Source organism: Felis catus, chromosome B1 (genome assembly GCF_018350175.1).
Source record: "Felis catus isolate Fca126 chromosome B1, F.catus_Fca126_mat1.0, whole genome shotgun sequence".
In the NCBI taxonomy this organism is placed as follows: Eukaryota; Metazoa; Chordata; class Mammalia; order Carnivora; family Felidae; genus Felis; species Felis catus.
Genome location: NC_058371.1, coordinates 142,875,101 through 142,901,669, shown reverse-complemented (window position 1 = coordinate 142,901,669; position 26,569 = coordinate 142,875,101). Strand labels below are relative to the sequence as shown.

At 43.9% G+C, this 26,569-nt stretch overlaps 1 protein-coding gene across 8 annotated transcripts in view; it reads left to right on the top strand.

The window, feature by feature from the left end:
* The window catches only part of SHROOM3 (shroom family member 3), a 327,033-nt gene that overhangs the window by 249,148 nt on the left and 51,316 nt on the right, over positions 1-26,569 (top strand). For 7 of the 8 annotated variants that reach the window (XM_045056183.1, XM_023253023.2, XM_023253022.2 and 4 more), the window contains one exon: positions 13,090-13,221. In XM_045056183.1, coding sequence (XP_044912118.1) covers positions 13,090-13,221 — 132 coding nt within the window. Of the gene's footprint in view, positions 1-13,089; positions 13,222-18,098; positions 18,563-26,569 lie in introns of those variants that run through there. The other variant, XM_023253024.2, reaches the window with a different exon arrangement.

Below are 26,569 nucleotides of genomic sequence, written 5' to 3'. Positions count from 1 at the left end.
ATTACCAAAATGTGCCACAGAGACAGGAAGTGAGCAAATGCTGTTGGAAAAATGCTGCTAATAGGCTTGCTCAATGCAGGGTTGCCACAAACCTTCGTTTTGTAAAAAAAAAAAAAAAGAAAAAAAAAAACAGTGTCTGTGAAGCACAATAAAATGAGGTGTGCCTTATTTAAACTACCTGTGCCTCAGGGTGCCTGGGTGGCCCAGTCAGTTAAGCATCTGACTCATGATCTCAGCTCAGGTCATGATATCATGGTTTGTAGGAATGAGCCTCATGTCTGGCTCTGTGGCCAACAGCACAGAACCTGCTTGGGATTCTGTGTCTCCCTCTCACTCTGCCCCTCCCCCTGCTCATGTGCATGTGTGTGCTCTCTCTCTTTCTCTCAAGATAAACATTTAAAAAAATTACCTGTGCCTCAGTTTTCACTTCTGTGAAAGGGGGCCATGTCTCATGGGGTTGTTATAAGAATTAAATTTGTCATGTAAAAATGCTTTCTAAATTATAAAGCCTAACACAGGTGCCAATTTGTAATATTTTTAAACGATGTTTTGAGAATGCTATGCTAAACTCAAGACAGATTTTGTCAGGTCAGTCCCACTCTTGTGTGACATATGTTCGTGGGTCCAGAATTCCCCTGAAGAGGATAGGACAGTGTTGGAGTGAGTAGGGACATACAGGATTTAAAAGAAATAAAATTTCTAGACTGTATTACATTAATCCTATAGTAACCAAAGGAAAGGAAAAATGATGGGGCTAAGTTGAAACTCAGCCTGTTGACCATAGTGACAAACACCTTGGAAAGGTATATTGTAAATGGCAAACCATTACTTTTCCACAAATTGTCTATACCTTGGTACCTTGGCTTCCATTCAGACTTGCTTCCCAAGAATATAAAGCAACAGCTGTGGGAAAGCTTGGGAGACAGGGTCCTGCATTGGGTGATAGCAAAGGTTGGAAACATTCAGGTTTGTGATTCAGAGGCATTAAAATAGTCTGGAATGTCTATTATCTCCCCTAAACAGCAGAACGAATCTTGGATACTGTGGACACAAATGCAGTTGGCACGAGCTTAAAAAAAGTGCATGCAAGCTTCCTTCTAACACCCAATAATCCTCTTGGGCAAAGTGAGGATTAGGCCTTCCTCACACACAAGGGGGTGAGTTCATTTTTTCTAAGATTCCTCAGCTGATGCCAAATTTAGCAAGGGACCTATTTTCTCTCAATGAATGACGGTCTCCATTTCCAGTTTTAAGGTCCACCCCTCTTCTCTAGGCAGGTTTAGGACAGGAGTGACTTAGTTTGCATGTAGATGGAGAGTGAAACCCTGGCTCCCACTGACTACGTTGCAACCCCAGGAACCTTCCAGAGCCAGAAGGAGGGGAGGGATGTCTCGCTCCGAGCCTGATGTGGGAGGACTCCAGAGACTCAAAAAAAAAAAAAAAAAAAAAAAAAAAACACCCTGGGCCCAAAGTCATGTTTTTAACATATCCATGCACATACATTCCCTGAAGTGCCATTTCTGTCCGGTGCCTGGGGCTCCTCTGATGAGAGGAGGCCCCTGGAAGAGCTCCTTAGGCTAATTCTGTCATCCTTGTGCTTGAGGAACTATTTCTTTCATACCAGCTGCTAGGTCCTCTGTGTTCGTCCCTTCCCAAGGGGCCTTCCTCATGCTCCATATTTCTTGTTAATTATGTGCAAAAAATCCTCCACCCTGGAGTTAAATATTTATATCCCTCCCTAAATGCTTTGGACATTTGCAGTTTTCCTGTTTTGAGGAATTAAAGAGCCCATCATTATACCAACCATGCTGTCACACCCCTTGATGACTTATCCTGTTCATCTCTCTCATGTAGACCACTGTGATCATGTGATCATGGCTGTGTCTGGTAGTGGTTCCCATGAGCCAGTCTCCCTGGATCTCACAGCCTTGCCACGAGGCAGATAATACTCTGTCCCCTTTTTTATACATGAGGTCCTGAGGGTCAGAATCATGGCCAGGGACTGGCCGAGCTCAGATGCAACCCAGGTCAATCTGATCCAAATCGTGTGTGTATGTGTCTCCAGCGAGACTGGAGATCAGAAATTGTCTTTTATTCCACACAGATTCTAGCTTGGAACCTGCATGTAGAAAGCACTCATCACTTAATGAAGGTACTCAGAAATTGTGTTTTCTCACTCAGGATTGTTACTTATGCCCTTTTTTTTCCTCACCTCGGTTCATAGACCATTACAGGTAGAAGAAACCCTATAGCTCACCTGTCCTAACCCAGTGCAGGTCTCCCGGCTGCCGGTCCAGTATTATCTCCCTCTATGTTAGTATGTGCGCATATGGCCATTTTGGGTGTTCCGCTTAATCATCCCAACTGCTTTTTCCTAATGTGTGGAAAGAAGGGAGGAAGTGTTACCAAATGTTTTCCTATGTTACTTCTACCACATTGCTGCTTATTCTCTCTCTCTTGCTCCTCTCACCTCAAGTGGACCCTTTCTTAATTTTTTTTTTTTTTACATTTATTTATTTTTGAGAAACAGAGACAGAGTGTGAGCAGGGGAGGGGCAGAGAGAGAAAGGGAGACACAGAATCAGAAGCAGGCTCCAGTCTCCGAGCTGTCAGCACAGAGCTTGATGCGGGGCTCGAACCCACGAACCGTGAGTTTGTGACCTGAGCCAAAGTTGGACGCTTAACCGACTGAGCCACCCAGGTGCCCCTCAAGTAGATCCTTTCTAACACACTGTCCTAGTGGTCATCGCTGGGACTATGCCATGCACTGTGGTCTGGGAGAGGGAAGCCATAGGAATTTGGACTGGGACATTTTGTATTTGGCTCCAACCTTACCCTCCCATGATGTAGGATGTCAAGATTGTTTCCTGTGTTCTTTGCTGTGTCAGCTGAGGGTCTGGGGGCTGATTGCATTATATTCTGTGCATCCCTCCCCACCTGCCTCATGAGACCAAAAACATACCGGTCTGGTCCAAGTAGGGCATCGGCAACAAAACTTCCCTCTGGGAAGACAGCAGTGCCCATCCACGTGAGACAGAGTGGGCAACTGCAGGGAGCCCACCAGGAAGCTGGCCAAATGTCCACTCGGAGCATAGTTTTATTAAATATTCATTGGGCATCATCTCTTAGAAGAGCACCTTACCTGGCCAAGGAAGAAAAGAGAAACTAAGACTGTTGCATGGGGGTGAGGAGCACAGGCTTTGTCATCAGCCAGATCTGGATTTAATTTTTGTTCCAGTAGAGCGTGTTCAATTTTCTCTGCTTCTCTGAGCTTCCTTTTCCTCATCTGGAAAGTGGAGATGTAACAGCATAAAAGTACCTGCCTTAGAGACTGGTTGTGAGGATTACATTAGGCTGTGCAGGTAATGATTATGGCCTGGCTCAGAGCACTCCATAGGGTAATTACAGCATCTGGGACTGTGCTTTGATAACCTGCCCTCCTTGAAGCATATGACCAGGGGAAACAAGCATATATATAGACAATGAAAGAGAGGGAATGGAAAGGAGAGGAAGGTGTGCTGAGTGTGGACTACTCTTGTGGTCTCATGTACTCTCTCTCTAGCGCTTCCCATGGTTTGTCATTGTATATTTGTACAGTTGTCTTGCCTGTCTTCCCATTAGTTTGTAATTTCACAGGAGGGGTCCACTCAACTGCCATTGCAAGCCCAGGGCCTAATCCATTGTGTGGTCCATTGTGGACCTTAGTGATTGTTGATGGAGGGGTTGGATGATTGGGCAGGGTATAGAAGTGGCCTCTGAGTCTTGGCATGAAACACGTGCTGTATGTTTTCAGCAGTGTGACCAGTGTTAGGAAGTTCTGAGTCAAAAACAGGAATGCAGTTTTGGCGGCAGAGGGAAGGATGAGGAGTCTTTCAAAATCTGACCTCATCATCTCTCTAGATCTAGGGACATTTAGGCTAGGGCTGGAGAGGGTCCCGTTTGGATTTCAGTAGCTTTCTATTTTCTTCCAAAGAAGCTTTCCCTTTGAAGAAGTCTTGGTATTAAATGTTTGTCACCTGTATCAATGGACTCTTAGGACTGTAGGATCCAAAAGTAATACGAAATGAGAGACGGTGAGAGTTGGAGTCAGGGGCCCTGGCTTCATATGCCAGTTGTGTGTCTTACAAGTCCTGCACTAGGGCAAGTTAGTGTCTCTCTGTGAGGCTGTGAATGTAGATCTGTTCAGTGGGGCTAAATAGTACCCATTCTATTATGTAGGATTATTATGAAGGCCAAAAGGAATAATGTATGGAAGGTACTTTTAAGCTATAATGGGTGAGAATAAAGTAAGGAATTATTACAGTTCAGTGTAGAGATTTGCATGGTTCTTTGGGAATGCATGAGAGGGGGTGTTGGGAAAGAAAGATGGAGGCTGAATTTTCTCAGGAAGTGTTCATTTCTCTACTGAGACTGGCTTCCCAGAAATTCTGCTTCCTCCTCCAACAAGGATTTTCAGTGGTTGCTAGAGCTCCCAAAGTAAACCTGCCACAAGTGTAGTCTTTCCACTGCCCAGATTTCCTCCCAGGGGAGAGATCTATCCACTTTCATTCCCTGACAAAGATTTCCCTTTAAAGATATGGAGAAACCAGACTCTTAGACTCATTTTAGTTAGGAAAAAAATAAGGCTAATTTACTTTTTCTGGTAATTATACTGTTAATCCTAAACAATTTGCAAGATACAGAAAAAGAAAAATATCATCTATGATCACCCAGTAGTAACATCCTGGTATATTTGCTAGTCTTTTGTTTTCATGCATATCTTTTTGTCTCCTATAAGTAGCAAAAGGGTGATGTGGAAGAAATGCCAGGCATGCATGGCTTAACATGTGGCAATGCTTAAGAAAAGAGTATTCAGGGGCGCCTGGGTGGCTCAGTCGGTTGAGTGTCCGACTTCGGCTCAGGTCATGATCTCATGGTTTGTGGGTTCGAGCCCCGCTTCGGGCTCTGTGCTGACAGCTCAGAGCCTGGAGCCTGCTTCTGATTCTGTGTTTCTCTCTCTCTCTCTCTCTCTCTCTCCCTCTCTCTCTCTCTCTCTCTCTCTGCCCCTCCCCTGTTCTCGCTGTATGTGTGTGTCTCTCTCTCCCTGTCAAAGGTAAATATTAAAAAAAAAAAAATTACAAAAAAAAAAAGGAAAAGAGTATTCAAAGCCAGTGATCTCAGGGGCATTTAACGAGGGGTGACATGGAGGAGAGGGTGTGGCCTTCAGCCATTCCCGTTTCTACTTGTTTTATTTCATTTTGCTTTCTTTATCTGTAATGAGGATCATCACTGTTTCACATGATAAGAAAATTCACTGAATAGCTGTTTTTAAAGTCCAGTATCGGATACATACCATGTGCCCAATAAATGTAAGTTTCTATTCTAAGTTAACATTTATTGCCAGGCTCTGTTCTAAGTGCTTTAGGCATATCAACTTGTTTAAGCCTCACAACTACCCTTTGGTGTAGGTGCTATTATTATCCTATTTTGTAGCGGAGGAAACTGAGGCATAAGAGGTTATAAGTGATCTGCCAAAGGTTGAACACCTATTAGGTAATAGAGCCCAAATAAGAATGTGAGCAGCTGGCTCCAGAATCCACATTAATCCATATTACACAGCCTGCCACTTATCAGAGTTGACTTAAGGTCAGGCTCTGAGTATTTGAGGGGAGGACTGTACTCCTCCAGTGGTAAAGATATCATCAATGTAACTATAGGGCCTTGCATGAGTGCCCTTGGTTTTCTTACGCACTTGCTCTGGGCTGCCTGTGCATAGGCTTCAGTGGGTGGAGGGATTACAGTCAAAGGTAAATCTGAAGTGATTAAATATTTATTAGGTAGGTGAAAAGATCTGGCCAGTCATCTGGCTTTTTCTCCTACCCACCCTTTTCTAGTCCTTGTGCAAGGTCAACATAGAAGTCATTACCTAAGATCTAGATATGGTTAAGCTTACTGTGGTTTCAAACATCATCAGAAATACGTTGAATGCCGGTGGTACAAATTGTACACGTGGATCCATTGGGAGGTTTCAAGGGATATGAAGTGAGAAAAAGCAGCAGCAAGAGCAGGAGGTACAGACGGACACGGTCTGAGGCCCACCGATCACGACAACGCCTGACTGAAGGGTTATGTGTGGCCGTCCTGGAGCGAGCAAGCTGCCAAATGAGGGTGCATGAGCAGAAAGAAGAGGTTTTGTGTTTTTTTTAAGCTTGTTTTTTTTTAAGTTTATTTATTTTGAGAGAGAGGTAGAGAACGAGCAGGGGAGGGGCAGAGAGAGAGGCGGGGACAGAGGATCTGAAGCAGGCTTGTGCTGACAGAGAGCCTGATGCGGTCTCGAACTCACAAACTGTGAGATCATGACCTGAGCCAAAGTCAGGCACTTAACCGACTGAGCCACAGCAGGTGCCCCAGAAAGAAGAGGTTTTTAAATACAAATCAGTGACATCGCTATGATGGAGAGCACCAGATAGGGTTTAGGCCTGAGAGAATACAGAGTGAGCTTCCTAGGTGGGTAAATAGTGATTTTAAAAGCAAAAAATAAAATTAAAAAAGAGAGTAATGGAGGGACCCTGACCCAGAAGGCTAAGTCTAAATACATAGGAACCAAAAGGAACGGGGGGCTTTTAAAGAAAGGACAGTTCACTGAGGATGTCTGAAAACTTTGATAAATGCCTCAATCATCCAAGAATGGAGAACAGCTATATTAGGCTAAGAATAGAAATCTGTTCCCAATGGCATCAATTCTTCCACTCTTCTTCCAGACCCTGGAGAAACCAAGAGTCCAGGCTTTTTACCCCTCCAGGAGACGGAGGCGAAATGTGTGGGAAGCCTTTAGTAATGACCCTCAAACCTGCTACCGAGAGAGACCTGGTAATTAGGCCAGCTTCACGCATGATGGACATGGAACAGGACAAAACAAAGCAAACAAACACACAGGAAACCAAGAACACGACTTTTAATAGGGCAAATTATGAAAATGAGCACACAGTGGCATCCAGCATAAATCCACAGAAATTTCTCCAGTGGGCTCTGAGGACAGGCTCGGGCCTATATAAATGCACTTCTGTCTGCTTAATCTGAGAAAGCATTCTGGCTGCTTCAAAACATCAGGCAGCGAAACTGCACCAGGCCGTGCCAACTGTTTGTTTGGAAGGCTCGGCCAAGGTCCCTCAACACCGGTCCTCCCCACCCCACAAACCCTGCTGCTAATGAGATGGACCAATAGGGCCAAATTGTGCTTTCTGAAAGAAATTGGCTGACAGTCTTGTAGAGGAAGCAACTGCAAGAAGAGAGAACCACCTTCCCCAAAACACGTGCAGTAAAGAACTTAATACCTTTAAGAGTTGACAGGCAGAGAGCTCCATTCTGGATGCATCCCAACTAGTCCTTTTACAGTCTCCTGTGATCCGTTCAACAAATCTGTATTATGTGCCTACTGTGAACCACTCAATGTGCTAGGCCCTAGGTGTGTAGTGGCTTAAGAAAACAAAATTGGAGACAAACCAGCCAGGGGCCCAGACCTCACTGAGCTTGCCATTTAGTAGAGGAAATAGACCATGTGCCAGTGAATAATCACAGGCGGCCAGTAGTGCCATGAAAGAAAAGACCAGGTGCCAGGAAAGAGACTTTGGCAGTAGATGGGGTGATGTTCGACCTGGGACCAGAAGGCTAAGGAGGAGCCAGCCAAGTGAAGAAATTGGGAGGAAGACTGTTCCGGGCAGTGGGAACAGCATGTGTGAAGGCGAAGAGGTTGGTGGGATGGGAGCTTAAGGCTGGCCTGTGAGGTCAGGGCGAAGTAGGAGGGTGATGTGTAAGGGAGGACTGGAAGCCAGGTCACTTGGGCCTCAACAGCCAACTTAAGGAACTTGAATTCTATCTGAAGTGCAGGGGGTAGATACACAGGGTTTTATTAGGAAGTGACATGAGCCATTTGCATTTTTTTAATTTATTTTTTATTTTTAAATTTTTAAAAAGAAATTTTAGAGTGTGAACAGGGAAGAGAGAGAGAGAGAGAGAGAGAGAGAGAGAGAGAGAGAGAGGATCTCAAGCAGTCACCAGGCTCCTCAAATAGCTCAACGAGGAGCTCAATCCCATGACCTGAGCTAAAATCAAGAGATGGATGCTCAACTGACCAAGCCACCCAGGTGCCCTGAGCCATGTACATTTTTTAAAAGTGTCACTGGTTGCTGGGTAGACGCTGGATTGAAGGGGGACAGGAGTGGAAGCAGCCAGTGAGGAAGCTCTTCCCTGTTGGATGAAACACCGCAAAAAGGGAGGAACTGCTGCCACTCTGCCCCAAGACAAAATAAAAGTATTTAAACTCAGTAGAAAGCAGGAATCTAAAGGGATCTGGAAAGACCATTTAAAATGTCTGGCTCAGTTCCTCACAGCTCTTACTCCAGCTTCTCCAGGCCTCCCCCCAATTTTTATGCTGTTCAGGAGAGCCACAGGGAACAGAATGATCTGGAACTTCTGATGTTGGCTGACACTCAGTTCAGAAAGCAGTGAATAACTACTAAAATATCAAATAGTAAAGTAGCCAGTGCATATTCATGAGTTAGGAATATTGGGGGTGGTGGGGGAGAGGGTGGACAAAATATGAGTGTAATCATCACAGGAAGTAGAAATGGAGGCAGTTGGCCTGGATTTCTTGTTTCTTAACTGTCTGGGGAAGAAAGATGACAAGAGGATTGTGGTTCACAATTTTGTTTTTAGCTCCTCCTAAACCTTGATCTTGAGACTGGGGAAGAGCAAGAAGCAATATACAAACAGTTCCCCCCGCCCCCGCAACCGTCATTAGCTTTGCCAGCCAGTTAAGTGAACAAAAAGGAGATGGGAAGGAAGACACGTTACAGATCTGTTGAACATTTGGCAATATTTCGTTCATTTAACAAATGATTATCAAGCGACTCAGTGTGCCAGGCAGCAAGCTGGTCTGCTTGCCTTTCTAAGCATGTAGAGGAAGACAGACCAGCAAACAGGTGGTCAGAAGACAGTGTGCATTGCGCTTTGAAATGCACACCTATAGCTAGCACGGGGCGCAGCACCTCATGCCAACTTGCACCCGGAGGAGATGATGTCCAAACTGAAACCTGAAGGGCAAGTATGGATAAGCCAGGAGAATGTGGTGCCTTTTGGGATCTGGAAGTAGCTCCATAAGGCTGGAGAGGCATATGGTTTACCTCTTTTTTTTTTCACTTGAACTTGTTTCATTGAGTCTAAGGCTTCTGCAGTGTATCTGTGGGTGCCTACCTTTGAGTATCTTTTAACTAAAAAATAAGCTCATTTGGCAACATGTTTAATTGAAGTCCCCACCATCACCATCTCCACCCATTCTGACCAAATCTGGGTGTACTTCGAAGGCCTACAGAATTTGTGGTATAAACTAAACAAGTTTGAAGCTTTTACACTGAAAGGAAGAAGTAACTGATGGTTGGTGATTTTTATCCCGTGTGAGTGTGATTCCATGTATGGTTTGAGCCAAGATCTACAACCTGTCTGTCTCGGCGTATTCATCTGGAAGATGGGGCCCAAACAATTAGGTTTTGCCTTTATAGAGAAGTTGTGAGAATGACTCCTGGTATATGGGAAAGCACACATCTCCTTCTATAGAAAAGACTTGGAATACTCTGTCCCGGGCGTGTGGAATCACAGTAGCACCAGTGGGGCATGAGATCAGAGCACATTGTAGGCTTTGCCAGTTCCACTCTGCTGAGAGCCGGAAGCATAGTAACCTTAGGTGGGTGGGAAAATGTGCATTGCAGAGACAGGCCAAGTTCAAGGTGCAGATAAGATAACTGGCGAGGGGATTGAAAGGCGAAGTGAGGAGTCCAGTGGGGAGGTCTTTGGGGTAATAGGCTTCCCAACACTCATTCCAGGACTAATTTAGGTCTAGATTCATCATGGATTTTTTTTTCATTAGAACATATAAATGTTTTGGGGCGCCTGGGTGGCGCAGTCGGTTGAGCGTCCGACTTCAGCCAGGTCACGATCTCGCGGTCCGTGAGTTCGAGCCCCGCGTCGGGCTCTGGGCTGATGGCTCGGAGCCTGGAGCCTGTTTCCCATTCTGTGTCTCCCTCTCTCTCTGCCCCTCCCCCGTTCATGCTCTGCCTCTCTCTGTCCCAAAAATAAATAAAAATGTTGAAAAAAAAAAATTTAAAAAAAATAAAAAAAAAAAAAAAAAAAAGAACATATAAATGTTTTAAATGTTTATTTGTCGTCCAGATGATTCTAGAAAGAGTTTAAGGCAGAAAAGCTGTGTCCTAAGTGCTGGCGATTCTTTCTGCATTCTCTCTAGCCTCTTTTCTAGTTTGTATGATACATCCAGGAAGCCCACTCAGAGAGTGCCAGGACCTCCATCTGGCCTCTGGAGCCAGCCCATCCAGGGTGGGGGGAGGCGTAGATTAGCAGGAAGGCCGTGCTGTGGTTTAGCAAGGGGGGGAGTGCGGGGACCGCAGTCAGCAACAAGCTACATGAGTTCCATGAACCCTCACACCCAGTTGCTGACCTCAGTCGGTCTCCTGGAGGTGGCAGGTGACCAGACAGCCAGTGGCCTGGAGAGCAATGCTGGGGTGCCGGTCTCTGCTTTCCTAGGGTTGCGAGGAATCCTGTATCGAAAGTCCTTGAAAGGATGAGATCATCTCCTGTTCCTTGTGCTTCCATCTCTTTCCCATTTGCCTGTCCTTCCTGCCAACCCTTCCCCGTGACAGTGCCCTCCTGGACCTTCCATCACCTGGCACCTCCCAGGAAGGGGGAGCGGGTGAGGAAAGAGGAAAGGGCTTCGCTGTGGTGCAGAAAGGACAGAGCCAGCAATTGTGGTTCAGGCCCCAAATGAGGAAGGTATTAAACGCCACAGAGGTTTTATGAAAGCTCAGGCTTGGCCTTTGCTCTCCACTAGCAGACACATAGGCATCTAGAGGAGACTAGAAAGGAAAGCTTGCTGTCAGAATGGGTTATACCGGTGAGTGGTCCTGGGTGTGCTCGTGACGCACATGTAATATTTACATTCACACATCTGATGGCGAGATACCCTTGAGTCTGTTTTCCGCTCCCGGTTTAAGCCAGGTGGTGTTGGTGCCTCTGAGGGTTGTAGGAGTAATCCTAATTGGGGACCACGGGATGAATTCTGCAAAAGGCTTTGACATATTAACTCTCTGGCCAAAGCTCTTCCTGCGATTATTCCCAGCATAGATTCGGTCTTTTTAGTGGTGTCTGTTTTGTAGAACATCTTTGCTGAAAGGACCTCTAACATGGAGGTACTGCAGTAAAATGATTGTGAAAATAATTAGGCAAATACCACCTGTAGGCAGTGTGCTAGACAGGTAACAGACATCATCTAGAAGACTTAGCAGCAATTTCGCAAGATGGGCATGATAATATTGGCTAATTTGCTGAGTACTGAACATGTGCCAGGCTCTATCCTAAGTGCTTCATCTGAATTAGCTTCAGCTTCTCAACAGCTCTATGAAAAACGGTGTTCTTTTACGCCCCTTTCAGAGATGAGACAGCCGGGACACAGAGGGGTCAGAGTCACAGAGCTAGTCAGTAGGAAGAGTCAGGACTCCAAATCAGAGAGGCTGCCTACGGAACCAGTCCCCTAGTCATGCTGTGCCCTGCCTCTTATATTTATATTACAGATGTGGGGCCTAGGTTCAGAGGGCATTTGCCCAATGTCCTTCAATTCATAAGTGACAGAACCTCAACTGAGCCTTCAGACTTCAAGCCTAGACTTATATTGACCATATTCAACTCCAGGAATCCTAAATTTGATGAGAAAAAGTAATGTACAGAAAGGGGTAAGGGTACTTAGCTAAGGAAGCATATCTTAGAAATGGAAACTCCTTGGTCATCTCTCTCTCTGTGTCCTGAAATAAAAGAAATTGACAGCCGTTTGATAATCCCGCCTCTTCTCAGCCAAGGCTCACACAGAGAGGCAAATGCATGCATTTGCCTCTTCTCCGATTCCTGCTCACAGGACATGTGTGGGGGCCACCGGTAGGCTCTCCTAGTCTCAGAATGATCCTCAAAGACCCACACTGAAAACACATCACTGGTACCCAGCAGAGCAGAATAATGACAAAACTGCTTCAGAGCCTGATGCAGGCGACTGTCTGATCAAGAGGAGGCCTTCAAGTTAGGCATTTGGAAATTCAGAAGCTGAGAGTCTCCTAAGGGGAAGAAATACACCTGTTCTTGTGGCAGAATGTGTGCCACATATTGGTCACGCAGGGCTTAAAATTTTCTCTGACTGCCTGGGACTGGGGAGGAAAAGAGAATGGTGTTAGGGACCTGGGGGGTGGGAGGGTGGACTTAAATGGACACATAAAAGGCTTGCCTCCAGCACGGTGGAATCTAGACAATCTGAAACAGCTAAGGCTTAAGAGTTGGCATGCTCTTCTGAGCTGCCACTCACTGAACAGAGGAGGCCTGCTCCCCTTGGGGGTCACTCTCCTTATAATGAATTGAGAAGGGAGGCAGTGGTCTGGGGTGCCTGGGTGGCTCAGTCGGGTAAACGTCCGACTCTTGATTTCCGCTCTGGTCACAGTTTGTGAGATCAAGCCCCATTTCGGGCTCTGCTCTGATGGCACGGAGCCTGCTTGGGACTCTCTCTGTCTGTCTGTCTGTCTGTCTGTCTCTCTCTCCCCTCCTCCTCCTCCTCCTCTTCACGCAAACGCACTCTCTCTCAAAATAAACATTAAAAAAAAGAAGGGAGGCAGTGGGGACTGGGTTTCAGGGACGTTGCCTGGCCATTTGCTTTAGTGAGTCCAGTTTCTCACTTATTTACTGATGGAGGCTGAATTATAGGGGGAGTTCACCTTCATTGTAGTGTCTCTTCCCCCTTGGCTGGAAAACCTGGTATTTTAAACTGGGAAGTCTACTTTGGTGCTGCACAGAAACATAGATGGGAAAGGATGAAGCCCCTCAGGCACGGGCCTGCCTTCTTTGGAGCGGAGCACCTCAGTGGGTGCAGGCTGAGAAGTCGGCACTCAGCCTGCAGTTCTGCTTTAACCGCTCAGTTAATTTTCATGCATTTTCCTTGTTGATTCATTAGTGCGCCCTTCCCAGGAACACCATCATATTTTCCCGTTTTCCCATTCTTTTGTTTTGCCAGAGATGCGTGTGCAGACCCAGGCCCTGCAGGTACCGGTACCTCTGACTCCCTCAGCCCAGAGCCCCTCACCTCGGACCCCCAGCACAGGAAAGCAGCATGGTCAGGAGGAGTTAAGCTTCGGCCGAAGCACAGGTAAGAGACACAGAGTCTGTGCGGAGCAGTTCAGAAAAGGAACTCGGCTGCTGGAAGAAAAGGGACTGGGGCAAGGCTGGTCAAGATACAGGTAGGAGGGGCTGAACAAAGAGGTCTGATAGCAGCTCAGAGTACAATAATGATGGTTTTCAAAATAGGTTCTGAAGAACCCTAAAGTTCCCGGGAGGTAGTCTGGGGCTCCCTCAAATCATTTGAGTTAGATCTCTCTTTTTTTTTGTATGTTTGTTTATTTTTGAGAGAGAGAGAGAGAGAGAGAGAGAGAGAGAGAGAGAGACATACAGAGTGTGAGCAGGGGAGGGGAAGAGAGAGAGGGAGACACAGAATGTGAAGCAGGTTCCAGGCTCTGAGCTGTCAGCACAGAGCCCGACACAAGGCTCGAACTCATGAACCGCGAGATCATGACCTGAGCTGAAGTCAGAAGCTTTACCAGCTGAGCCACCCAGGCACCCCTGATTCAGATATCTTTTTAAAAAACACATCCGTAACTGTTTTTGAAACTACAATGAAAAACACTCACAGCAATATACCAACCAAGGTCTTACACTTTGGAAATGACAAATGTGTTAAATTGTACAGCAAGATTAATTCATCTTTGAACTGATGATCATATAAAACTCTTGTCCTCTGTTAACTGAGGAGTGTCCTGAGATTGTAAAGTTAGCCTAAAAAACATTTGCAGCTACTCACCTGTGCATCCTCTGTGCTCCTGTGTGCTCCCACAGCTGTGGGAATTCGGTTAGTGGTAGAGGACAGGTCAGATTTGCAGAAGGTGCTGGCTACAAGGGAGCCAGCTGGCAAAGGCTGTTCTGGGGCCAGCCTGAAGAGGCAGAGCCCTGAGAACTATGTCCTTTAGCCTCCTTGGATTGTCAATGTAGAGAACCAGAGCCTTCTACTTGGGAAGACTCCACTGGGCTGTGTAGGTTGGTGTGGCATCAGCACCAATGTGCTCAAGGCCAGAGGTTGTAGTTAAGAAGTTACTGCGATAGCCTGGGAAGAAAATGATCAAGACTGAACCACACAAGCGGTGATAGGACAAGAGAGGAGACATGATTCGAGATGAATTTAGAAAGCAGATCGATAGCAGATGAGGATGGGAGAAGGGAGAAGACAGATTAAAGAGTGTGACTTCCATGCTGCTGCCAGTGGGGCCCTTGGGAATAAGTGTGGGACCATTAGGCTGATGAAGGCAGGAAGAGCATAGATTGACTGAAGCCGTACTTGAGCACTGGAATCACACAGACCTGAGTTTGAGGTTGAAACAAGGAAAAGATTTTATAGATCGATCTTTAACAGTTGGATAAACAAATGAACCTAATTGTATACCTGGATGGTGTCCTATCCATGAAGAGACAGTCTTTTAAATGAGCCAGGGTTGGGGCACCTGGGTGGCTCAGTTGGTTAGGTCATCCACTTCGGCTCAGGTCATGATCTCACGGTCTGTGGGTTCAAGCCCCATATTGGGCTCTGTGCTGACAGCTCAGAGCCTGGAGCCTACTTCAGATTCTGTGTCTCCCCTCTCTCTACCCCTCCCCTGCTCACGCTCTGTGTCTCTCTGTCTCAATAATAAATAAACGTTAAAAAAAATTTTGGGGGTTGCCTTCATCAGCATGGTCAAAGCTGGCCATCAGTGGTCTGTCTGTGTGAAGGGGGACAGGAAGGGAGTGGATGGGCAAGCAACTTCCTTTTTAAAAAGGATACATTGCTCCCACGCATATACTCCGTATACTCTAGGAATTTCATGTGTGTATCTTGACTCCACAACTATATTTATTGTAAGCCCCTGCAATAGCTGGCTTCCTCTTTCCTAGAGGAAGAGATCTCTGTATCCCAAGTGTTACTGATGTAGGACTGAACTTGGAAATGGGAGTGGTTCTCATCCAATTATACTCCAATCCTAAATCCTGCCCGTTTTGGGTTTTATTTTTTATTTCAAAATAATTTTAGAGTCATAAAAAAGTTGCAAAAATAGTACAGAGATTTCCAGTACACCCATCACCTAGCTCTCCCTAATGTTTACATCTTTTATCATCATAATCCAAATATCAAAACTAAGAAATTGCTACTGGGACCTTATGAAGATAAAAAGCTTCTGCACAGCAAAGGAAACAACCAACAAAACTAAAAGGCAACCAACGGAATGGGAAAAGATATTTGCAAATGACATATCTGACAAAGGGCTAGTATCCAAAATCTATAAAGAGCTCACCAAACTCCACACCTGAAAAACAAATAACCCAGAAATGGGCAGAAAACATGAATAGACACTTCTCTAAAGAAGACATCTGGATGGCCAACAGGCACATGAAAAGATGCTCAACGTCGCTCCTTATCAGGGAAATACAAATCAAAACCACACTCAGATATCACCTCACGCCAGTCAGAGTGGCCAAAATGAACAAATCAGGAGACTATAGATGCTGGAGAGGATGTGGAGAAACGGGAACCCTCTTGCACTGTTGGTGGGAATGCAAATTGGTGCAGCCACTCTGGAAAACAGTGTGGAGGTTCCTCAGAAAATTAAAAATAGACCTACCCTAGGACCCAGCAATAGCACTGCTAGGAATTTACCCAAGGGATACAGGAGTACTGATGCATAGGGGCACTTGTACCCCAATGTTTATAGCAGCACTCTCAACAATAGCCAAATTATGGAAAGAGCTTAAATGTCCATCAACGGATGAATGGATAAAGAAATTGTGGTTTATATACACAATGGAGTACTACGTGGCAATGAGAAAGAACGAAATACGGCCCTTTGTAGCAACGTGGATGGAACTGGAGAGTGTGATGCTAAGTGAAATTAGCCATACAGAGAAAGACAGATATCATATGTTTTCACTCTTATGTAGATCCTGAGAAACTTAACAGAAACCCATGGGGGAGGGGAAGGAAAAAAAAAAAGAGGTTAGAGTGGAAGAGAGTCAGAGCATAAGAGACTCTTAAAAACTGAGAACAAACTGAGGGTTGATGGGGGGTGGGAGGGAGGGGAGGGTGGGTGAAGGGTATTGAGGAGGGCACCTTTTGGGATGAGCACTGGGTGTTGTATGGAAACCAATTTGACAATAAATTTCATGTATTGAAAAAAAAACAACTAAGAAATTGCTATTGATAAAATGCTATTAACTACAGGCTATATACAGAAGACTTTATTCAGTTTTTATCATTTTTCCCCTATGAACATCCCTTTTTTGTTCCAGGATTCTATATTGTATTTGGCATGTTTCCTTAGTTTCCTCTAATCTGATATTTCCTTAGTTTTTCCTTGTCTTTTCCAACCTTGACACACTGAAAGAGTATGGGCGAGTTATTTTGTAGAATGCCTTCTTTTTGGGTTTGTTTGATACTGTCTCATGATTAGATTGAAGCTATACATTTTTGGTTAGAATACCACAGAAGTGATGGCATCCTGGTTGCATGTCCTATCAGGGATTACGATATGTCCATATGTTTTACTCCTGGTGATGTCAACCTTGATGACTGGGTTGAGGTAAAGTCTGCCAGGTTTCTCTACCATACAGTTATTCATCTCTTTGTAATTAATATCTTGGCAGAGATAACTTTGAGACTATGTGAATATCCTATTTGTCCTCAGACTTTCTCCATTGGTGGATATAGTCCCTGCAACAGTGATTACTATAATGTTCTAAGGTGATTCCATATTTTCTTCATTCCTTCTGTATTTATTAGTTGGAATTCTTCTGTAAGGAAGAGCTGTCTCTTTCCCTACTTAAATTTTAACTGTATCAGTAAGGACTCCTTCATGTTTATTTTCTTCTCTGTGTTGTAATCCAATGCACTTTTGCTCTTACATTATTTTCATTGCTTACATTATTCCAGCTTTGGTCATTGTTTCTCTTTCAGGCTGGCTCTGGTCTAAAGCCTGTCTTGAAATATGGAAAGGGGTGAGGTGCTGATGTCCTGGTCTTCCACTTAAGGCAGAAACGATGTGCTCATCAGCTCCTTAGGAGTCTTCCAAGTGTCGAGTTGGTAGGTTAGTAGTGGCCATTGAGCAAGTCTACTTTGTGATAAGTCGCAACTCTTGGAATTGGAAAGTGCTGGGGCTACTTCATGAGCCAATTCCAAGTGCACTGGGTCAGACTTATAGATAGTTCCTTTTTCATGGAGCAAATAGCCAGGAAGGATTTTTCTCATTTACGCATAAGAAAAACAAAAGAGAGCAAGAAACTCCATCCTCCCCCAGATGTAGACAGCGACCAGCCAAGCAACCAGATTTAGAGAGAGAAACTCTTTCTGGCCCAGGGCTTAATATTCTCACAGATCCAATCCCATCCTTCCCTTCCTGCTGAGACCCCGAATGCTATCTTATCTAACTCTGTCAGTAGGAAGGAATCCTGTGATCTCATTTATCTTAACAGAAACATCTCCGTAAAACCTGTCAAGCCTTCGGCCAGGCTAGTTCAGTGAGTTGGTAAAGGAGACAAGATGTTCTAGCTTGAAATTCAGTATTTCCTGAACCAGTGCTTTCCTCCACAAACCTCTCCCCCCGCCCCCACCAGTCGTACCATCATTATAAAACTGCCTCATTTACTCACTAAGCATTTACCACATGGTGGTCTGTGCTCTGTAAAATAAATCAAGACAAAGAGATAACACAAGCTCAGGGTTTCACTCCTAATTCTCAGCGGAGCAACACGGTTAGTTCAGCTGGGACTTTGTACGTCTCTTGGCAGTGAGTTTTGTCCCGGGGCTGCTGACTTCGTGTTCTCCGGACAGTGTGCCTAGCAGGTCTCAGGGGATGTTGATTTGGACCCCTGCCTCAGTAGCCTCCCAAACTGGGAAGCTTAAAGCAATTAACACACGCTTTTGCAGACAGTGGCATTTTTGCATGTGGAGGAGGCTGAGGGTTTGGCAGAGATCATTCAAGGGAACTTCCTGATTCCAGTTTGATGCATTTTATCAGCAGATGGTTTTCCTTGCTTCCCTCCTCCTCCTGCCCACAAAATGGAATTCTAGCATTTCTAAGCTGCACGCTATTGTCTAAGGTGCTGGCTCTTGCCGGAAAAGTTACCAAGGGTCACCTTCTCTTCTTCCCTCTTATTTGGCAGGAATTGAATTTTAATTGGCCGTTTTGCAGAGGTGACTGGGAATGTGAGTCCCACCCAGCTAGCTGCACACTTAGCGAGTTCCGGGTGGTTCGGGAGGTGTGACGGGAGGTGCAGGGGACTGTTGGGAAGCCTTTGCAACCCCGACAGGAGCAGAGAGGGCAGTAGTTGGGAGAGATGGCTTTTTATCCCAGCCCTGAATATGACATGCAGTTGGCCAGAGGGCTGTTATCTAGGATGCTTCTGTTTGCCATAAGGTAAGTCCACTACTATGTGAGAGTGAGAGTTCGCGCTTTCTTTGCAGCGTTCGCAACTGACAAGCCTTTCACAGGTGTCTTTTTGATGTTGTGTTATACCTGTTTATAAAAAAAAAACAACTGCATGCTTAAGTTTCTCATTATATGTGCATTCATGTAATTCAGTACTATTAGTATTTCTGCATAGGAATGTTTAATTATTCTCTCCTGTGTATGCAGTCATCATATTTCCTTTTTTTAAGTTTCTTTTTTTTTTTAATGTTATTTATTTTTGAGAGAGAGAGAGAGAGCGAGCAAGGGAGGGGCAGAGAGAGAGGGAGACAGAGGATCCGAAGCAGGCTCTGCACTGACATCAGAGAGCCTGATGCGGGGCTCAAACTCAGGAACCGTGAGATCACGACCTGAGCCCAAACCTAGAGTCGGACGCTTAACTGACTGAGCCCCCCAGGTGCCCCACAGTCACCATATGTCTTAGGATGCACGTGCGTATTTGGAGTGGCTTTTTATCTCCTTCAAATTAGCAATTGCTTTGTGTTGTATACTTCATGGCCTTGCTTCCCCATTTCCCTGGGGAATTCCTAGATGACTGTTTCCATTTCTCACAAGGAATGGCTGTCTGTGTCCTAGCAGCCAAGTTCTTCTCTGTTCTCATTGCCAACGTTTGTTGGAAGAGAAGGAACCTGTGACTGTGTTCTCAATGTTAGAGGAAAGGTGGGTCTCCTCATTCAACTTTAAAGTTACATGAAAAGAAGTGGTTACTGAGATTGCCGGCTGTACATTATGTAACCCCATCACAGCTGAAGATGTAAATGCTTGATTATCTTTTCCCCATTCCCACTCATTTGAATCCGCTTTTATTCTTATATAATCTTGATTCAAAGTTTTTGCTCAGAGGTCCGCTTAATGCCAGTGCTTGCTTCTAGGGAATACTGTCACTTAAGAGAACATATGGCATGGGAAAGAACAGGTGGGTGCAGCAGTCATGGTCATGTTCTAGATCTCAAGGTGATTGGAGTATTGATTACTATGGAGATTCCTCTGATCATCAGACCATGTAAAAGGTAAAACTGAAAATATGAACTGCTTATTTTATCCAACACAGAGAAGGATCACAGGGCTGGTTTTTCAAGTTTTATTTGGCATTCTTTCATTTGAAAGTGAATAAGAGGGAAGCATTCTTCTGAGCTGTATTATTTTCTCCCCCACCGGTGTCAGGTTATGTGTGAGTGGTGGTAGGGGTGGCTGGTGGTGGTTAAACGCCTGGTGTAAAATTTGTTACGAAGATACAGGTAGGTAGGAACAGAGGGGCTGGAGCAAGTATTCTTAAAGTTTTTAGCTTCTCTGTCATCTTTTCAATCAGGTTTCAATGATCTTTAAAAGTTTTCTTTTAGTGAGCGATCCCTTTCTGGTATGATTTTTAAATGTAGATTCTTTTGACCACTGTTGGAGGTTTTTCTCTAAAAATGAATGCTTTCTGTCCTTTCCTTTGTTTTCTTGTTGCCTTTAATTGCTTATTTGTGGCCTCTTTCTCTAAATGACAAGCAGGTGAAATAAAGAAGAGAAAAACAGTGGGATGCATCAGACTTATCCCAAAAGAGCCAGTGTCTTTAGTGTTGGAGGGTTGGGGGCCATCTATTTGTTTTTGTTTAATGGAGTGGTGTTTGGAAAAAAGTCCCTCCCAAAAGGTAAGGCTTTTGCCTCACACACACAAAAACCCTTCCTTCGCCTGTTTTGGCAAATGAAAAGCAATGTATACTTTGGCATGGTATGAAAATTAATTAGCTTAATTTTGAAATATCTTGGTTGGTATTTGGCCTCCTTTAAACTCTCCAAGGACAGTCTTGTGTGGGTTTATATATTAAGGAGGAGTGTTGCCAGTTGCTGTGGTAGATACCCTTCACCTCCCATCCCGAAGCCCACTGGGTGGAGGGAACGAGCCATACACACCTTTATTGTGCCCTGCTGAACTGCTTCTAACTTATCCAATGCGAGTCCCCTGGCAGACCTCTAAGCAACTTCTCTGTCAAGGGGAGCAGTAATTCAGGGACACACAACGATATTTCCAGTTCTCTGCAACTATCTTACCCTGAGATCCATGAGGGTACGTTTATTCCATCTGTGTGTGGAAGATAAAAACAAACCAGCACAGAAGTGATTTCTCCTATATGAGCTCTAGCAACACATTCTATGGCACACGGAAGTCGAGAAGAAAATCCTAAAATCATAATATGTGATATCTAAAGAAATTGGTAAAAGCCAATCTCTCCTTCTTCCTCCAACAAATAAAATATCCGATTGCAAGTTGAGATTTGAGAAGAAGAAATTATCAATAATTAGAACTTATGCTTCTCTATTTATGCTATGCTATTTATTGTAATTGGGTTTTGAAAGTCCATGAAAGACCAGATGAATGCTGTTAGAGATCAGAGATGTTAGAATGTCTGTGTCAACTTCTGCCATGGCTTGGATGCAAATGTTGAAGTGTGGGAAGGAGAGTTGACTTTTCTGCTTCCTCAGAGTTGAGAGGAGGAGGATAGAAAGAGAGGGATATTGAGAAAAAGACATTTCAACGCCATCATCCATTGGTGACTAAGTGAAAGACGCCCACCCCATTGGTGGTCCCTCTCCTGTAGGATAATAGCTTTGTTTGGACATTAATAAAATTTAAATCTTAAAAAAAAATATATGTCAGAATAGAGAGTGGGGAGGAGATAAACCACTAGTGAAAGGACATTGGGACAGGTGTGAGAAGTGGGGTAAAGCATCTTACTTGAAAAGGTTTTTCATCTTTTATGCAAATTTTAGGTGTTAGAGTCTTATGTCTATCTGTTAGCACACTTCACTCTTACTTATGATTCACTCCTCAAAGCCAAACGTCCCCAGGGCGTATTATCAGGATGTGACATTTAAAAAGAACTTCTCTTTCCAGAAAGGACTGTGTGTTGCTATGGGGTTATATTACCTAATGCATACCTTTCTACCCACCGAACCACTTGTTTAAGACACAGATGTTGGTGAGGCAATTATAAAAGCCTTAGAAAACTTTGCTTGGATTTTTCTGTCAATCTCAAAAGTCTGAAATACAGTCTTGAAGAGTCCTGTAGTCCTAGAAACTAGAGGTTAGCGATGCTGTAAAGGGGGGGGGTAAAGGGTTTCTCAAGAACAATGTCTTTGCCAATAGTGTTATGGGACAATTACCACCTTTTTTCTTTCCTTTTCTTTTCTCTTTTCTTTTCTTGTCTTTTCTTTTGTATCTTGGAAGATAATGGGCTTTTTCAACCCTTTAAAAATTTTAGGAGCTTTTCTGCCTCCTGTGAACATGTAGAAAACCTATCTCAATGTGGGGTAATTTTTATTCCAGAGAGAGTTCCATGGGGATCTATGGAATAAAACAGTGTTATGAGTACAGCTCAGTGTAGCTTGACTCAGTCATGGTTTTTACTTGCTGTATATTTTTGTCATCAGTATTTGGGGCCTATCAGTTTCCTGTAAACAGGAAATGCCTAAAAAGGCATTGTTGTTCAAATACAGATCATCTGTTCCACTATACTAAAGATATAATATCCTTCCCCCCCCCCCAAATTACTTGTACAGTGACGCTTAATTGTTCATACTGAATTTGTTTCCTCTTTAAAGTGTGAAAGGGGCAATTTAGCTTTAACTATCAAAATCACAAGTGCCTATTTTGAGCCAACAATTCTACTTCTGGGAATTTTTGCTGCAATAAGTCTGCATAGATAGAAATCAGTGTATGGGCATGGTTATTCACTGAAGCATTATTTGTAATAGCAAGAGACTAGAAATCAAAAAGTATCTACAGAAAGGGTCTGGTGAGTAAATATGATGTATGCATTCAAGGGAATACCAGGCAGCTAAAAGGAAAAAATGGTATGAAGAGGCTTTCTAAATACTGAAGAGAAATGGGGGGAGTGGGCTAGGAAATGTGGAGAGTAAGACTTCTCAATGGCTTTGATCTTTTCTTAAGAAAAAAACTATATGAATTCAAAAGAGTACCTATACCTATTCAAAAGAGTACCTCAAATAAAACGGGGAAAATATGAAGATTTGATTAATCTTGGTGATGTGGTGATCTTTATATTAATTTGAATACATTTATATATGTTTGAAGGACTTTATAATTTTAAAAATAGATTAGGAGAGGGGTGCCTGGGTGGCGCAGTCGGTTAAGCGTCCGACTTCAGCCAGGTCACGATCTCGCGGTCCGTGAGTTCGAGCCCCGCATCGGGCTCTGGGCTGATGGCTCAGAGCCTGGAGCCTGTTTCCGATTCTGTGTCTCCCTCTCTCTCTGCCCCTCCCCCATTCATGCTGTCTCTCTCTGTCGCAAAAATAAATAAACGTTGAAAAAAAATAAAAATAAAAATAGATTAGGAGAAAAAGGGGAAAATAGCAGTGACACACAAAAGGAACCTTAGGAAACATATTTTATCCTGGGCCAAGCATATGGTGTTCAGTAAGTCTGTCAGGAAGACCCTCAACCCACATCCATGACACGTTAACTCAGACCTGATTTACAGAATATATTAATGTATTGTTTTGGGGGGTCAAAAGTGGGGGGTTAAGACCGGAATCTTGTTAAGTTGGACTTGGTCACCTATTGTTTTTTTGTTTTATTCAAGTTCGTTAACATACAGTGTAGTATTAGTTTCAGGAGTAGAATTTAGTGATTAACACCCAGTGCTCAACACAAGTGCCCTCCTTAATGCCCATCACCCATTTAGCCCAACCACTCCCCCCCACCTCCCCTCCAGCAACCCTCATTTTGTTCTCTGTATTTAAGAGTCTTTTATGGTTTGCCTGGACTTGGTCATCTATTAAAGCATATTGTGTACTAAACAGATGATGGGTGGGCAGGTAGGTGGGTTAGTAAGTGGATTAGAAAACAGGATGTTTTATTTGGTAGTGCAGGTAGTCTATCTTGTATTCTTACATATTCAGCTCATGTCTGGTTGATAACTGGCAAGGTTTTATAATGTTCGCGCACCCAGAGAGTCAACTCAAAGTGTCAGTCATAATAGCTCATTGAAGCACAGCATCAACAAAAAACTGACCTCTAGCTCTTGGAATTTTTTATGTTCCAAGTTGTGGTTGTTACCTTCTTGATTTATGCAAAGCATACCGATCCTTCAAGGTCATCTGAAGTCCCGCTCTATTTCTAGACCTTTTGGCCAGCTTCAGACCCTATTCCTGGTCATGGGCAGCATGTGAGATGTTTGATGCTTACATCCAAAGTCCCTCTAGAGCTTACGTGGCCCGGTACCATTTGATGACTTCTCCTACCATCTGCTTTTTGCTCCTAAGGCTTCAGTCACACTGTTGTGCTTCTTGAAAACCCCAGATTTATTCCCACATTAAGGCCTTTGCATTTCATTGTTCCTTCCATCCTAAATACTCTGCCCCCAACTCTTTGCATGGTTTATCATCATCATTTAGGTCTCTGTTCAAATGCCCCTCTCAAAGATGCTGTCCAAAACAGGACCCTCATCTCACTCTCACATTACCCAGTTTTATTTCCTTCAGAACCCTTAGAACTGTGTGAAAATATCCTGTTTATCTGCTTACTGTCTGTCTGCCTACTCTGCCCACCCCACCTCATTTACACTGCTCGTTGATTAGATGGTAAGAGCACAAGCTCTGGGGCCAGATGTGTGAGTTTAAATATCAGCTCTTCGGGGGGTGCCTGGGTGGCTCAGTCTGTTAAGCGTCCGACTTCGGCTCAGGTCATGATCTCACGGTCTGTGAGTTTGAGCCCCTCGTCGAGCTCTGTGCTGACAGCTCAGAGCCTGGAGCCTGCTTCGGATTCTGTCTCCTCTCTGCTCCTCCCCTGCTCGTACTCTGTCTCTCTCTTTCAAAAATAAATAGACATTTAAAAAAATTTTTTTAAATAAAAATAAATATCAACTCTGCTTACTACCCTTGTGACTGGACAAGTTGCTTAATTTTTCTTATTTACCTCATTTCCTCATTAATAGCCCTGCACATAAAGATAGGACAAAGAGTAAGTGAGAAAATAGGCATCAAGTGTCTAGAATGGTGCTTGGCACTCAGCAGGCACTCAGGTATTTTTTGAATGAATGATTAAGTCTGATTCTGTTTAACACTTTTTCTTGCATCTAAGACCCCCCAGCAAGATTGTAAACTCTTTGTGGCCATCTCAGAACTCCCAACTAGAATTCATCGGAGTAGAAGGCACACAGTAGGTGATCAACGAAAACTGCTTGAAATACCTGAACTTCTTTATTATAGATTTCTCAGAAATATGCTCTGCATTCCTGAGTCTGTGTTAGGACAAAATCATCTAAGAAGGACACCATGTCACTTGCTAGTTCCAGTTTCATCAGCCTACCCATCCCACGCAGTTAAGCTTCCTTGTTTGTGGTTAGGAATGCAACAAAAGGGCTTTGTTTGAATTACACCCACACACAAAACTCAGTCTGCTCAAATTTTAAAATTAAATTGTCTTCTGACCCTTATTGATATGCTCATGATGTAATGCCCTTTAGGAAAGTATTTCTGTATCTTCTTAAAGATCAAAGTGATCCCAAAATATGAAAGCATGCTGTGCTCTTTAGGAATGTTTATTAAATTATTTGCATCATTGAAAAAGTCAGTAAACAGCTGTTTGACTTTTTTTTTTGGTTATCTCCAGCTATTTTTAAAATGCTGTGCTTTTAAATAGGTAATACAAGCGCATGATACACAATTCAAAGGTTACAAAAGGAAATAACAGTGAAAAAAGTAAGTTTTCCTGCCCAGAGTCACTCATTTTCCTAGTTTCACAAGCATCACTCCAGAAATATTCTTTCCACTAAGACCTGTTAGGGGTTACATATATTTTCTCTTGCATACTGCATCATACTGTACTCACAACCTTATAGTTGTCATAGATTTTGGAGATCTTTACATATCAATATGTATAGAGCTACTCCATTCTTTTAATGGCCACAAAAGTATTCTGTTTTATGGATGTACTGCAAAGATTTAACTGGTCTGCTACTGATGAGCATTTAGCTTGTTTTTCAATCTTTTGATAGATGTGTTATTTAAAAATTTTTTTTCGGGGTGCCTGGGTGGCTCAGTCGGTTGAGCTTCCGACTTCGGCTCAGGTCATGATCTCGCGGTCCGTGAGTTCGAGCCCCGCATCGGGCTCTGGGCTGATGGCTCAGAGCCTGGAGCCTGCTTCCAATTCTGTGTCTCCCTCTCTCTCTCTGCCCCTCCCCTGTTCACGCTCTCTCTCTCTCTTTCAAAAATAAACATTTTTAAAAAATTAAAAAAATTTTTTTTCTAGACGTTGCCAGAATGCTCTTTCTTCAGGTTGTGCTGATGTATACTTCCCCTAGCAAGACGTAAGAGTCACTGGGCTCCATTCTGGTCCTCGTTTTTATTGTTCTTTTCCCTCATTTCATCACTTCACTGCCCACGTGGAAGAATCTTATAAAAAAAGAACTTCTCTCTGAAGCCTTCTCCCAACAGACGCATTTTTGTTTTTTAAGACCTTTTGTTTGTTTGTTTCAAGATCACTCTGTTCTTAATGTCTTAGACCTGTGGTGAGACCTGACACCCCACCCAAGGGCCAATAGTTACCTATCCAAGCTCCAGAGAGAAAAATCTCTCCAAGTTGGGTTTCCTGCCTTGGCATTACAAGTCTTGGACATTTATTTTATCTTTACTGTAGGAATTATTTCTTTGTGACATATTATTTACTGTAGGAATTCCTTCTTTTGGTCTCCCTACCAGGATGTAAGCTCCTTAAGGGCAGGACCATATCTTAGTATTAATTCTTAGTTATTAACTCTTAGTTATAAATGCTCATCAAATTTTAGTTCTTCTGGTCTCACTGTTATGTGCCTTGAGCCCCGACCTGCCACATCAACCCCCTCATGTTTCCCTCTTCTGGCATCATCATAATGAAAATAGAGGACATTGGGTGTGAAATCTCTCTGACTCGCCTCCCATCTGCCCTCTTTCATACTTAGGAGCATCAGCATC